This window comes from Eleutherodactylus coqui, chromosome 2, assembly GCF_035609145.1.
Source record: "Eleutherodactylus coqui strain aEleCoq1 chromosome 2, aEleCoq1.hap1, whole genome shotgun sequence".
NCBI classification, from domain to species: Eukaryota; Metazoa; Chordata; class Amphibia; order Anura; family Eleutherodactylidae; genus Eleutherodactylus; species Eleutherodactylus coqui.
Genome location: NC_089838.1, coordinates 27,880,977 through 27,895,994, shown reverse-complemented (window position 1 = coordinate 27,895,994; position 15,018 = coordinate 27,880,977). Strand labels below are relative to the sequence as shown.

The following is a 15,018-nucleotide window of genomic DNA, read 5'->3' as shown; positions in this document are numbered from 1 at the left end:
ACAGACAAAAGTAAAAATCCCTTTTCCTCCATTTTCTTTCTGGTTTTTCCTTCTTCTTCTGTCTTCTTTTTCGCTCTTTTCCCTTTTTTTTTCTTCTCCTTTTTCCGTCTTCATTTTCCTTTATTTAGCAGGCTTAGCTGAGACAAACCACCCAAGTCTTAGCTTGTCTGGGTTATATAGTACAGGTCCTTCAGAGTTACAGAGACGCTCTTTGTAATCAGTCTCCGCTCTAGTCAAGAGATGCGAGTCCTGAATAGGAGACTCGTAAATTGATAAACGTTTATATGAAATGAGTTGTCCGCACTAGATAATCCCTTTAAAGATCATGCTGAGGTAATGAATGCATCTGTGCCCACTGGACAGACTCCCAAAGTCTGGACAGACTTCTAACAAGCACTGGGTTTTCTATAAAATGATACTTGTAATACCATACCTAACCTGATAGTTGCAATACCATGCCTTACCACATGGTGTGCTGTTATATTAAATACATAGCAGAAAAAAAAGGACACTTGTCCTCCTTACTCTGATGGTGTACGCCCTTATACCAACCTGCTCATTTTCAAACTCAATTTCTCCATTTCTAAAGAGAATTGTGATCTTCTTGGAACATCTGTCTCCAGTGAATCCACAGCCAACATTTCCCACAAGGATACGGAACGTTCCTGGTTCTTCCCCACAGAAATCCTATAGGAATAAGGAAGCCTTGTGGTAAATGTGAATGGGCTAATTTTACATAATGGAGTAATACCATGTCTAAGTCTTACCTGAACTAACACATACTGGCAATCTCCAGGAAAGTTGTAAATCAAGCCGTCGAATGTGAAGTAGTGTGACACTCCGATGGCTGAGCAGGTGCCGTCACAAACATTTTTTGTACATTCCCATGTTCTACCTTGACAAACACTGAAAAACAAATTTTGGTTTGAAAGTTTGCGATAGTCGGATGTTGGATGAGACAGACGCTCAAGACCAACAAATTCTGAGCCGATGTAGGCTAAGCGCCCAGAGACTGGTTATTAAGTCACGGCAGTACCAACAGTACTACCAGCCCAGAGAGAGTACTGTTGAATGATGCCCTCTTGGATGGTACAATTGACAATGGCTTAGTCAAATACTTGGATGTACAATATCCAAGGATACCTACCTTCTATATCTTACCCAAGATACATAAGGATTTGTTTAACCCTCCCCAAAGACCTATAGTTTCAGGTTGTGGATCTTTATTTAGTAATTCTGCTACATTTTTAGACAAACTCCTGAGACCATTCGCCAAAATAGCTGAATCATATATCCGAGACACAGGGGATTTCTTAACCAAAGTACGTGACCTTGAGATTTCTGACTGTTTTGGCTACCTTGGATGTTGTTTCCTTATAAACATCTATTGAACATGCAAAGGGTTTAGAGGCTATTAAACATTACTTGGATTCATCAGATTGGCCTCCCAGTAAGGTCAATTTTGCCCTGTCGCTACTTAAGTACATCCTGGTCAATAAGTACTTTGTTTTTGATGGGGTGTACTACAGGTAGCGGCATGGGACCGCAATGGGTTATAATATGGCGCCGACATATGCTAACGCTTTTATGCATAAATTCGAGGAAGACGCAGTCTATTCTTATCTCTTTTGGCCACAGGTGAAAAAATGGTAACGTTATATAGATGACATCCTTCGAGTTTGGGAGGGTTCCATCAGAATTCTAGTCCTTCCATCAGTCTCTTAACGCCTTTGCACGTGAAATTCAATTTACTTTGAATTATTCTAAGGTTTCATTTCAATTTCCTAATGTAATAGTCTCGATTGATTCTAACAGGTTGGTTATAGATCTTTTTACCAAACCGACTGATCGCAACAGTACCTTGCACTATAGCAGCAATCATGGAGCATGGTTAATTCGCTCCCGTGGAGCCAGCGCCTTCGGGTTCATAGGATTGCAGACATGTCGATAAAAGATTAACCCCTTAATGACACGGCCTATTTTGGGCTTAACGACGCAACGATTTTTGGCAGATTTTCTTCTCCATTTATCAAAAGTCATAATTTTTTTATTTTTCCGTTGACACGACCGTATAAGGGCTTGTTTTTGCGTGGCAAACTGTAGTTTTTATTGGCATCATTTTTGGGTACATTGACTATATTGTAAAACTTTTATTTCTTTTTATGATAGCAGGGAGAGAAAACGCATCAATTCTGCCATAGATTTTTTTTTTTACAGCTTTAATCATGCAGCATAAATAAGACAATCCATTTTTTCTGCGGGTCGGTACGGTTACAACGATACCAAAATTCTTACTTTTTTTAAAGTTTTTCCACTTTTCTGCAATAAAAACCCTTTTTTGGAAATCCTTTTTTTTTTTCTAAATCGCTGCATTCAAAGTCCTGTAACTCTTCAATTTTTTGATCTACGGAGCTCTATGAGGGCTTATTTTTTGCGAGACGAGCTGTAATTTTTATTGGTACCATTTTGGGGTACATACGGTTTTTTTGATCACTTTTATTGCCTTTTTAGTGAGGCAAAATGCTAAAAATTAGCATTTTGCCTCAGTTTTTTAGCGTTTTTTTTTAACTCTTTTTTCCATGCACAGTCAAAAGCATGTGCAGCTTATTGTACGTGTCGTTATGGATGTGACAATACCAAATATGTGGGGTTTTAATTTTTTTTACCTTTTTTTATGCTAATCTGAGAAAAAGCATAAAAAAGGGTTTTTTTAACTATTTTTTAAATTAATTTTTTAAATCTTTTTTTTATAACATTTGTGTCCCTCTGGGGGACTTTGACCACAGTACTGCCCATCGCTGTGATAAGGCATGGCAGGGCTACTGCCCTGCCATGCCTTATCACTTATACAACGATAATAGGCATTGGCAATACGGAACGCCTGTGTCAGGTGTCCTGTTGCCATGGCGACAGGCCGGGCTCTCGCGATAACATCGCAAGAGCCGGATGGAGACACAGAGGGAGCCCTGGAGTGGGAAGGGGTTAAATGAAATGGGTAAAAAATTTATTTCTAGGGGCTATCCTTCAACATTGATTGAAAAAACCATTGATACTTAAATGCTTCTAGCCCCTCGTAAAATGGCGATTTTCCTTGCTGCAGTAGTTTGGTCATCCTCAAACTGGTAAGTGATATAAGATCAAGGGTAGGTTTACCTGCAGATCCTCCTACGTTGTTTACCTCATCACATGTCCATGAAGCATGTTGGGGAAACCACGATGGAGCTGAGGACACGGATGAGCAAGCATAAAAGCACGATAAGAACAGGCAATAGGGAACTTCCAGTCTCAAAGCATTTTATTGAAAAAAAGCATAGTATTAGCCAGTTAAGATTTTGCGTCATCGACCATGTCCCACCTCTTTCTAAGGGGTGAGGATCGTGAGTGGTTACTGAAAAAGGAAGAGTTGATGTGGATTCATAATTTGAATCCATTGACCCCTGGTGGTCTTAACGTTGAGTACTATTATATACCCTATATCTGAAGTCGTTTTTTCTGTGTTTAATTTTTCTTGGTATATGTTTTTATTACTATTTAGATTGTCTTCTGTGTTGTTTTTCAGACTTTCTTCGATTTTTGAGGGTTTTCCTGCCTTGCTGTGCTGCCATTCTGCATTTTTCCTGTGTGGTGCTATGGTGACTCTTTATGGCTGCTTAATTTTAATTATTAATAAAGTTGTTTGATGACACTTGGATTGTGTTCCGCCTTTTACTGTTTAATTTTTGCATGCCCCTATTGAATATGTGCATAGAGTGGGTTGATGACCAATATGTAATTTGCTCTATTACACAAATAGACTCCCATTAAAGGGGTTCTGACACAAATAATTTTTTTATGCTTTAGCAGCCATTGTTCCCTGGTCTGCCTAATGGACCCAGGGAACCCATGGTTTAATAGCTGCTAAAGCATAAAAAGATAACACTTACCTTGTCTCCTGTTGTTGTTGACATCGGGGGGTCAGCTCCCGGCAGCATATTGGCACTTTCTGCTTAGGTTAAAGGGGTTGTCCGGCCATAAACATTAGGTCTCATTACTTCTGTTTGCCAATTTCCATGCACTTTGTAATATACATTGTGCATGGAAAATGAAGCAAACAGAAGTTTTGGACTTACCTGAAGGGATGCCCCCCCCCCTGTGTTGCTCCTCCGTCGTCCCTGGTTACCACAAGAATCTTCTCTTCTTGTCGGGCCAGCTCTTGTCGGCGCGGGAACGAGCCCCTTCTCATCCGCGCATGCGCAGTTCTTCTCTCTGCAGCCGGGACCGATATACGATCTTCTTGTGTGCAGGGGGGAGAGGATGGAAGAGCCTCAGAGCAGGAACTGAGCTCCCGCCCCCTCTCTGCCTCCTCTCCGCCCCTCTGCACTATTTTCAATGAGGAGAGGCGGGACAGGGGCGGGGCTAAGGTCCGCAAATTAGCCCCGCCCCCGTCTCGGCTCTCCCCATTGCAAATACTGCAGAGGGGCGGAGAGGAGGCAGAGAGGGGGCGGGAGCTCAGTTCCTGCTCTGAGGCTCTTCCATCCTCCCCCCCCTGCACACAAGAAGATCGTATATCGGTCCCGGCTGCAGAGAGAAGAACTGCGCATGCGCGGATGAGAAGGGGCTCGTTCCCGCGCCGACAAGAGCTGGCCCGACAAGAAGAGAAGATTCTTGTGGTAACCAGGGACGACGGAGGAGCAACACAGGGGGGGGCATCCCTTCAGGTAAGTCCAAAACTTCTGTTTGCTTCATTTTCCATGCACAATGTATATTACAAAGTGCATGGAAATTGGCAAACAGAAGTAATGAGACCTAATGTTTATGGCCGGACAACCCCTTTAAGCAGCCTGACTAGAGCCACCTGATTGGTGCACGCTGTGCAGTCACGTGGTGCCGAAGAGCCAATCAGGTGGCTCTAATCAGCAGCGCTGCTTAACCTAAGCAGAAAGTGCTGGTATGCCTCCCGGCAGGCAGTCTTCTTTCTCCAGCAGCCGCGCCGCTCCGGGATCGCGCGCATGCGCAGTGGAGAGGTGCCCTCTGACAGGAGTCAGGACGGGCCGCGTCTCCACTGCGCATGCTCAGCACTCCGGAGTTCAGCCGGACGGACGGGCCGCCCACAGCAAGCACTGCTAGTGACGTGCTTGCTGTGGCGGTCCGTCCGTTGACCTCGGAAGTGCCTGACGGACGGACCAGAGCAGGAAGCGGTCTTTTTGACCGCTCCTGCTCTGCTTTAAAGGCACAGAAGAAGATGCCGGCTGGAGGGGACATGCCTGGCGATCGGGCCAGGCCAGGCAAGGTGAGTACAAATTTTTTTTTTTCATGTCAGAACCCCTTTAAAATATGACTTTTCAGTTGGCATGATATGCTCTCCCCCTTTGGGTTTTCTTAGCCCATTAAGGTAGCTTATTATATTCATTTTTTCCTTTGCGGATATTTCCACTAGCATTTGTGGGTACTTAAATTACATTGTCTGGTACGACATTATCATATGGGCTAATTAATGAACATCAGATTTAGATTAATCTCAGCTTTAGATAAGAATAAGCTTTAGATACGCCCATGCCAAAACTTATTTCTATACATATTGCCAGTCAACCCGATTCTTGAGATGAGCATCGGTTATCCTAATTACATGTTGGGATCGTATTGGCAATATGTCAGCTTCCTTGCTAGAAACATTACCATGGGAATCCAGCAACCTCCATCTCGCGGTGTTTTAGCACACTCTCGAGCATGCACAGTGCCTCCCCTCTGTGAGCCGCTGCTTTATTACTATCGCCGGACCTTAAGGTTCTCGCGCATGCGCTTTGTCACTTTGTCGCCATAATCTTTGAATATTCCTAGAGAACAGGAGAAGTCCCAGAAGAATGGAAAAGGGCAAATGTTGTCCCTATTTTCAAAAAAGGGAAGAAGGTGGATCCAGGAAACTACAGGCCTGTGAGCCTGACTTCTATACCGGGAAAGATCTTTGAACAAATTATTAAACAGCATGTATGCAAGTACTTGGATGAAAATGGAGTAATTAACCAGAGGCAGCATAGGATTGTAACAAACAAGTCATGCCAGACGAATCTAATTTCCTTCTATGACAAAATCACTGACTGAGTTGATCAGGGAAATGCGGTGGATATAGTATATCTTGACTTTAGTAAATCATTTGACAAAGTATCTCATACCATACTTATTGAAAAATAATGACCAAATATGGGATTGACAAGGCAACTGTTAGGTAGATTCACAATTGCTGAGTGATCGTACTCAAAGTCTAGTCATAAAATGGCTGCAAATCCAACTGGAAGAATGTATCAAGTGGGGTACCACAAGGCTCTGTCCTAGGCCCAGTGTTGTCCGACATTTTTATAAATGATCTAGAGGAGGGAATTAATGAAAAATGATCAAATTTGCCAACGACACAAAGCAGTGGGCAGCGACTAACAGAATGGTATTTAATAAGGAGAAATGCAAAGTCCTACATCTGGGCAAGAAAAATGAAAAAACAACATACAGAATGGGAGGAATTTGGCTAAGCAGCAGCACATGTGAAAAAGACTTGGGTATACTAATAGATCATAGACTGAACATGAGTCAACAATGTGATGCAGCACCCAAAAAGGCAAACAGAATTCTGTGGTGTATTAGGAGAAGCATAGAGTCTAGATCATGTGAGGTCATTATCCCCCTCTACTCTTCCTTAGTCAGACCTCATCTGGAATACTGTGTTCAGTTCTGGGGATCCCATTTTACAAAAGACTTAGGCAAACTGGAGCAAGTTTAGAGAAGAGTTACCAAGATGGTGAGTGGTCTGCAAATCATGTCCTATGAAGAACTGTTAAAGGATCTGGGAATGTTTAGCTTGCAAAAAAGCAGGCTGTGAGGAGACTTAATAGCTGTCTACAAATATCTGAAGAGCTGTCACAGTGCAGAGGGATCAGCCCTATTCTCATTTGCACAAGGAAAGACTAGAAGCAATGAGATGAAACTGGAAGGGAGGAGACACAAATTAGATATTAGAAAAAACTTTCTGACAGTGAGGGTGATCAATGAGTGGAACAGATTGCCACGAGAGGTGGTGAGTTCTTCTTCAATGGAAGTCTTCAAACAAAGTCTGGACAAATATCTGTCTGGGATGATTTAGTGAATCCTGCACTGAGCAGGGGGTTGGACCCGATGACCCTGAGGCCCCTTCCAACTCTACCATCTATGATTCTACTTCTAGGATGCTGGAGAATGGCGGCACGGCACGGTAATGAAGATAACATCTATTATGTTTTTCTATACATCATTGAGTACACCTGTTTGTTACAGGTGCCTAATGTTGATACTTCAAAGAAGAAGTGGGAGGCTCTTATGGTGATTGGGTAATTGGTAATTCTATGTTATTATAAATGTGGTTTTTACTGTGTGAGTCTTTTATGCTTGAAAAAGGCCATTTGTGGCCGAAACGTCACATTTTTAATGGATGGAATGAATAAAATCATGTTTCACCTACACCATTTGAGGCTGCCACTACCTCTTTTTCTACATGGATTTGTATTTGTATCATGGTTGGAATCCTTAATTAGTGGCTCTGCACAAGCTTCGCCCTGGCTGGATTCCATTTGCTACGAGTGCTGCTGGTGACTATAACGTGATAGCCCAGAGAGAGCAGCCTGAGCCAACAGTGCAACAAGGAAGCCGAGGAGGATGAGGATCACTTCCTGCTGTGATGCCCCAGATACTCACCAGTGAGGGGCACTAACTACAGGATTCTTTGTCATCTCTGTCTGGACTTCAGCTCCATGCAGGAGGAAGAAATACTCTACATCCTGCTAGGGAAGAGGAAAACACAACGGCCCTAGCAGCCCAACATATTAGTGTAGTGGCCCAGTACAATGGGGCCCTTCCTGAATGGTGTGTATGCTCAGTATTATATTGTCAGTGTCTTTCATGTTGCAAGAATGGTGTGCATTTCATAGCTTCAGTACTGAAAGGGTTAAGTGTCTGGTAGGTGGGATGACTGTCTGGTTTTGTATCTTTTTGTCCATCACGTGATGATGCTTGATATATGTGTTTGCAAGCGGAGAGTCTAGGGAGATCTGTTCTAGTCCGGTCGGAGAGAAGAGTGCAAGGCAGCTGTCTGTGGGTACCTTCAACTCACAGACACAGAATGGAGGAGGCCGAGAGGATGGCCTAGTGAATGAGTTTTTCCTGTCACACCATTTGTCAAGAAGCTGCTGAAATTGTTTCTGTCCATGAAGTTAAGTAAAACGACCAGTCTCCCGTCCGTGTCCGGTTCTGTGTCTAAACCAGTGTGCGGATTTACTCCGTCACCTTGGAATACCCCCATGAAAGCTATACAGAAGAGGATTTACTCCATCATCCAGGGATCCCCCGCTGTGGAAGAAACAGTGGCGTCACGAGACAAAACAGGACCCAAGGTAATCCATTACTTGGGTTCCCCTTTATTAACCTGGCCTCGGCCCTTGGACGTGTCACTGGTTACCCTCCAGGTGGGAGACGGTAGAGCCACCGTGACAAGGACCAAACTCTACCCTGCTGTCTCCTAGGCCATGACCCGCTCCTCGGTCACTGCATTAGTGCCTACGAAAGACTGAAAGGAGTGTGATATGCTATGAATTTCTATACTCCCTACCGCCATACTTCCCAAGTGCCCCTCTTTTTTGGTGGGCCAAGCTACCCCAGATGTGTCCTTAACCCTAAATCCCTATTTTCCTATTACTTTGGCAATACTAATGTGCATTTAGTTTGCTAATAATGTAAGGGGGAACGTAAGTGAATAAACCTCTTTTGATTTGCCTGACTGTATATGGGTAGACTTCTTGATCAAGGACCTGCAGAGACAGAGATCACATGATTTTTTTATTGTGATGTTGTTATTGTGAAGTGAAAAGGACTTTTCATCACACAGCCAGAAATGTCCTGGAATTCCCTAGTACTGCTTCAGTGCTGGGACTATGAATGGGGACTTATTGATGTCACGGTGGCCATCTTGGTCAGATAGATTATTACAGCTGCCTGTAACAAAAGGACACAGAGAGCAGCAGCATGTGAGAGCAGTCATGCAGCTACAGTATTGGAGAGCAGCAGAGTTGAGTGAGAGAAGTCACGTCAGAGCGGCCAGTGAGGTGTTGGCCACGTTTTCTGAAAGGGTGGTGTGTTTGCTGTCCAAATGCTGGGGAGCAGAGTAAGCAGGGCTGAAATGGACAATGAAAGGTCCTGACGACTGGGGCTAAAGAAGTTAGCTGCCAACGAGAGGGTTCTGATGACCTATGGGCTAAAACTGACACCCCACTACGTGGAAGGAAAGGGAGTCTCTCTTCACACAGAAGACTCAGTCCCTTAAATAACAAACATTGCCATAGACCCAGAATGACAACAATGCTGCTGGATACATAAGACTGGTCTAACAACTGTTTAGTGTGCACACACTAGAGACTATGATGGACTGACGTATATGACAAAGGGATTATCAGGACTATGAAATGGGGAGGTTGGGAATTGAGATGCTGCATTTAAGAGTTTGACATTTATTGGTAATATGTGATGTATAGCGGTGACATACTGTGACAGGAAACAAGGCACTTCAGGGTAGCTGCATTATCCACAGAAAAGAAAAACAAGTATGTGAGACGAAAGGCAACTGGAGATGACATGTTGCACCAACAGTGCATTGAGTCTGCTGTGACGTGGGACTCTCAAATTTATGGTGCACTCCGATACCTAGGGTGCATGAGGCTATAATGTTGACATGCCGCAGACCTTCGAGAAAATAGTACGGGGTATGACGTTGAGTATGGAGTACTTGTAAGACAGTGGTTAGTAATATTTGGAGTTTGAAGTGCCTTTTCCCACTGGGATGTTCCCCATACATAGATATGTGAATACATGTTACAAGTGTGAATGCCTGGTTAAGAATATGTAATATTCAAGTCAGAGGCGTAACTGGAAGCTTCTGGGCCCCAATGCAAAACCTGTAACAGGGTCCCCAAATATAATGCTTTATTCATAGTACTGGGCTCCCTATATGGAGAAGAGAGGCCTTATGGGCCCCCTAAGGCTCGTGGGCCCGGGTGCAACCGTATCCCCTGCATCCTCTATAGTTGGTACTTTTGTAAAAAATGCTGCCACTATTTGTCACCGCAACCTGCTTCATTAAAACTCTTTAAGGAGATAGATAGATAGATAGATAGATAGATAGATAGATAGATAGATAGGAGATAGATAGATATGTGATAAATAGATAGATAGATAGATAGATAGATAGATAGATAGATAGATAGATAGATAGATAGATATGAGATAGATTGATAGATAAATAGATAGATAAGAGATAGATAGATAGACAGATAGATATGAAATAGATAGATAGATAGATAGATAGATAGATAGATAGATAGATAGATAGATATGAGATATATAGATAGATAGATAGATAGATAGATAGATAGATATGAGATATATAGAAAGATAGATAGATAGGAGATAAATAGATAGGAGATAGATAGAAAGATAGATAGGAGATAAATAGATAGATATATATGAGATAGATAGATAGATAGATAGATAGATAGATAGATAGATAGATATGAAATAGATAGATAGATATGAGATAGATAGATAGATGGATAGATAGATATGAGATAGATAGAAAGATAGATAGATATGAGATAAATAGATAGGAGATAGATAGATAGGAGATAGATAGAAAGATAGATAGATAGGAGATAGATAGAAAGATAGATAGATAGGAGATAGATAGATATATATGAGATAGATAGATAGACAGATAGATATGAAATAGATAGATAGATAGATAGATATGAGATAGATAGATATGAGATAGATAGATAGATATGAGATAGATAGAAAGATAGATAGATATGAGATAAATAGATAGATATATATGAGATAGATAGATAGATATGAGATAGATAGACAGATAGATATGAAATAGATATGAGATAGATAGATAGATATGAGATAAATAGATAGATATATATGAGATAGATAGATAGATATGAGATAGATAGGAGATAGATAGACAGATAGATATGAAATAGATATGAGATAGATAGATAGATATGAGATAAATAGATAGATATATATGAGATAGATAGATAGATAGATATGAGATAGATAGGAGATAGATAGACAGATAGATATGAAATAGATATGAGATAGATAGATAGATATGAGATAGATAGATATGAGATAAATAGATAGATATATATGAGATAGATAGATAGGTAAATAGATAGATACGAGATAGAAAGATAGATATGTGATAGAAAGATAGATAGATCACATATATATATATATATATATATATATATATATATATATATATATATTCCTTAATTTATGTAATCCAAAAACAGCAAAACAACAGCTGTTTTGGTGACATCCCACGAAAAACAATTTCTTTAAAATCCAAGCCGCAGTACACACACATGCTTGTAATACTACAATTTATGGGGCACATGTAGTCAAATGCATTATTATACCCAAATGACCAATTAAAAGTGATTATGAAACACAATCCAACTATCACTGAGTAATTTTCGAGCTATTATATCCTGATTCATTTCCAAATTAACAGATGATTTAGTTTTAATGGGATCAGAATGGGAATCTGTTTACTCTTTATTATGGTGACTGGGACGTCACTACTTGTGTAGTCCACACCCAAAACAGCGTATGCACAATCCAAATGTAAGAACATCCACTTTTCACAAGAAAACAAGAAGATGTGAAGCTGGAGAAGATAAATCAAGGCAGCAGGGTATTCACATAAAAAAAAATGTTCACCCCCAAAACAGATATCAATGTTGATTGCTGGGAACTCCACAACTACTACCACTGGGGTCCCAAGCCGCCCATTCCTTCTCACTGCACAGGTGCTCCAGTCAGAATCTATGGAACTGCGGAAGCGGGCAACATTGTGGTCCACTGTCTCCGTCAGCCCAATATGCCAATGACCAACCTTTTTCTTTGTCCTGGAAAGATGCCAGTTCCCCATATATGCGATCAGGCACAGGGCTAGCTTTAGGTTAGATAGAACCCTGTGCTGAATTTTTTGGCAACCTTCCCAGCCTTCACAACATAAGAAGAAAACTATATAAATTGCGCTGATAAGCAGTCTGCCTGTATTTTTGGGGGGCAGAAAGCAGCAAGATAGCAATATACCCATACCAGTAAATAAATACCGTACCTGAACCAAGCTCATAACATAAATACAGTAGCAGAACCAAGCTCAGTACATAGATACAACACCAGAGCTAAAATCAGTAGAAATACTAAGGGATTGTGTTACACGGCTACCAAAGGCCTGACAGTAGCACCTCAAAATATAAGTGCGGAGGAAACAAAGCCAGGAGATGGATGATCTATGTAGCTCCATCAGAGGCTCCTGCACAGAAGAAGATCATCTAGCCGGGAAGATCTGGGAAAGGGGTGAACACATCTGCCTAGTGCCTCCCCTACAAGCTGGTAGCAGGCGTCCTGTGTGATGCATGTGTTGCATATAGCTAAAGCCGGCTATGATCAGGCTCTGCAGCTCCATTTTTCTCATAAACTTCATGGAAAATGATCATGCACATGTGCGGCCAACTTTTCTGTATAAGGACTCCTTCAGACGGGCATTTCTATGTCCGGCTGCAGTGTGGGCAAAAATTGCATGAACGAGAGGAAGCCGTGACCAAGTCATGGCTGCATCTTCTATTTTAAAGCCCATTCAGATGGCCCTTTCGTTTCGCTAAACTCCCTCCCACTTCCCTCCCCTTGCTGACTGTCGGCAAAGGGAGGGGGCAGGAGATGGTGTGCTATACTCCCTACCCCTCTCCGACCCTTGCTGGCTACCTACAACGAGACGGGGCGGGAGCTAGTGTGCTAATTTCCCGCCCCTGCCTTTGCTGACAGCCAGCAAGAGTCAAAGAGAGGGAGGGAAGGTGGAGAGAGTTTAGCAGAGTCGCTGCTAAACTCCCTCCCAGCTCCTTTTCCCCGCAACTCTCATTGGCTCCCATTGGAGTCTATGGGACAGACCGGCGTATTCTGTCTAAAGAGATATTTCCAGACCTATCTTTTCCAGCCAACCCAAAAACGGCCGTCCGGAATGCGCACTGTATATGCTATCTCTTCCGGTCTGCCATTTTTACGTACAGGAAAATCGTCCATCTGAACTGATGCATTGGAATCCAATACATCAGATGGTCGCGATTTTCAGACAGCGTTTTATCAATAAAACGCTTGTGTGAATAAAGCATAAGGCTGTGATAAGGTGATCAATCAAAGTCTGGGTCCTAGAGATGGCATAGGCAGGTAGCCCTCAAAAACGTAATCTTATTCTGAGACCAAACTATAACCTTTTCTTTAGGCAATATTTAAATGCCCGATATTATTGCGTGAGTTTCCTGCATTGCGAGACACATAACTTGCATGGAAATACAACCCATTATTCGCACGATTTGCATTATTTGAACAATTTTGCGGATAACTATAGGTGTGAGGATGACATGATTTTTAATGTTTTCCTTTTGGAACAATACGCACTTTTCACGAAACTCATTGCACTCGCAGTGAAAAATCGCAGGTTTAAGAATGTGATATCGGTCCAAGTTTAACGGAACGATATTGCTTTTGTCTGTGTCAATACAGCCTAAGGGCTCTTTCACACTGGCATCGTCATTTTTACGTGTGCCTGCCGGCGGCATAAAAACGCACGAGCGGGAGGAACATGAAGCCCGCAATGCCTTTGGGTAGGGGAGACAGTTAAGCTCTGCCAAGCTGTCTCCCCCTTCCCTCCCCTTTGCCAGATCCCGGCAAGGGGAGGAGGCGGGATGGGGCGGGAGCTAGTGTTCTAAGCTCCCACCTCTCTCCACCCCCTGTTGGCAGCCAGTAATGGAAGTAGGCGGGGCTGGAGAATAGCCCCCTCCCATTGCAAACAGCCGTCAAGGAGCGCAGAGGAGGAGAGAAGGGGGAGGGAGTTTAGCAATCACACTGCTAAACTTCCTCCCACCTTCCTTCTCGGGCAGCAGTCATTGTCTCCCATAGAAGTCTATGGCAGCGGCCGTGTTCCGTCCGGGAAAGATAGTCTTTCCTGCCCGGCGCTATATTTGCCGGCCGGGTGCTTTAACGCTGCTGTAATAGGCCCATCTGATCTAATGCATAAGATAGTAGCGTATATCGGCCCACCATGAAAACGGCGGCTGATATACGCTCGTCTGAACAAAGCCTCCGGGCGGATTCCCACGGACATATTTGCACGCATATTTCTGTGTGCAATCCGCAAAGAATAGAACCAATTGCTATCAATATGTTTATTCCGATTCCCCTTGTTTTGCGCGTGCAAATAATAGAAAACGCTTTGTTTTGTGTGCATTTGCACACCAAATGGCCCCGAGTGCGCACGCAATATGCAGCAGGTTGTGCGACAGTCTGTGCAAAACCGCAGGGTAAAAAACACATCTGCACCTCATCAGGCTCATCCTGGCGGAGGGGCAAATGTATTACACCTAGGTGCGTGCAAAAATGAAGAATAAGACACTATTTAGGCTTAGAGCATATACTCAGTTCCATATATTTACCATATGTTACAGTCTTGGTCCACGGACTCCCCCGGGGCGTAATCCTTCCCCGCATGTCTACACGGACACTTGTGTGGAAATATACAGCGGTTATTATGCCGGACCTAAACATGAAGAGCAACAATAGAGACGGTGAATCGTGGGATATGTCTGGGATCTGCCACAAACCTACAAAATAATCTCACATATAGGAGCTGCAATAAAAGGAGACAAAGTAATAATAGTAAATACATTCTTATTGTCTACTGCGGTAATAGATCAAGGACAGGGAGACGTTCAGAGACACTAAACTCGTTTTAGCGCTGAGTATTTTATAGAAAAAGGGGAAAAAAATCCCATAAATCAGGCAGAGCAGCCGTGAACTTTTTTCAGTAGCTCAAATGGCCTTTTTTTAAACTATGAAATAAGGGTTTCTTGCAGTTTACTGCCACCTAGTGGTGAACATGGTATCTTGACGGTTAAA

At 42.7% G+C, this 15,018-nt stretch overlaps 1 protein-coding gene and 1 long non-coding RNA gene across 2 annotated transcripts in view; one reads left to right on the top strand and one right to left on the bottom strand.

Moving 5' to 3' along the window:
• LOC136611202 (uncharacterized) overlaps positions 1 to 705 on the top strand; it is a 124,238-nt gene extending 123,533 nt beyond the window's left edge. The window contains exon 3 of the long non-coding RNA XR_010790233.1: positions 590 to 705. This is a non-coding gene — a long non-coding RNA (uncharacterized lncRNA). The remainder of the gene's footprint in view (positions 1 to 589) is intronic.
• VWF (von Willebrand factor) overlaps positions 1 to 15,018 on the bottom strand; it is a 167,834-nt gene that overhangs the window by 87,039 nt on the left and 65,777 nt on the right. Inside the window, exons 19-21 of the mRNA XM_066590522.1 lie at positions 14,556 to 14,659; positions 768 to 906; positions 553 to 687 (exon numbers count right to left, since the gene is read on the bottom strand). Of these exons, the coding sequence (XP_066446619.1) occupies positions 553 to 687; positions 768 to 906; positions 14,556 to 14,659 (378 nt within the window). The remainder of the gene's footprint in view (positions 1 to 552; positions 688 to 767; positions 907 to 14,555; positions 14,660 to 15,018) is intronic.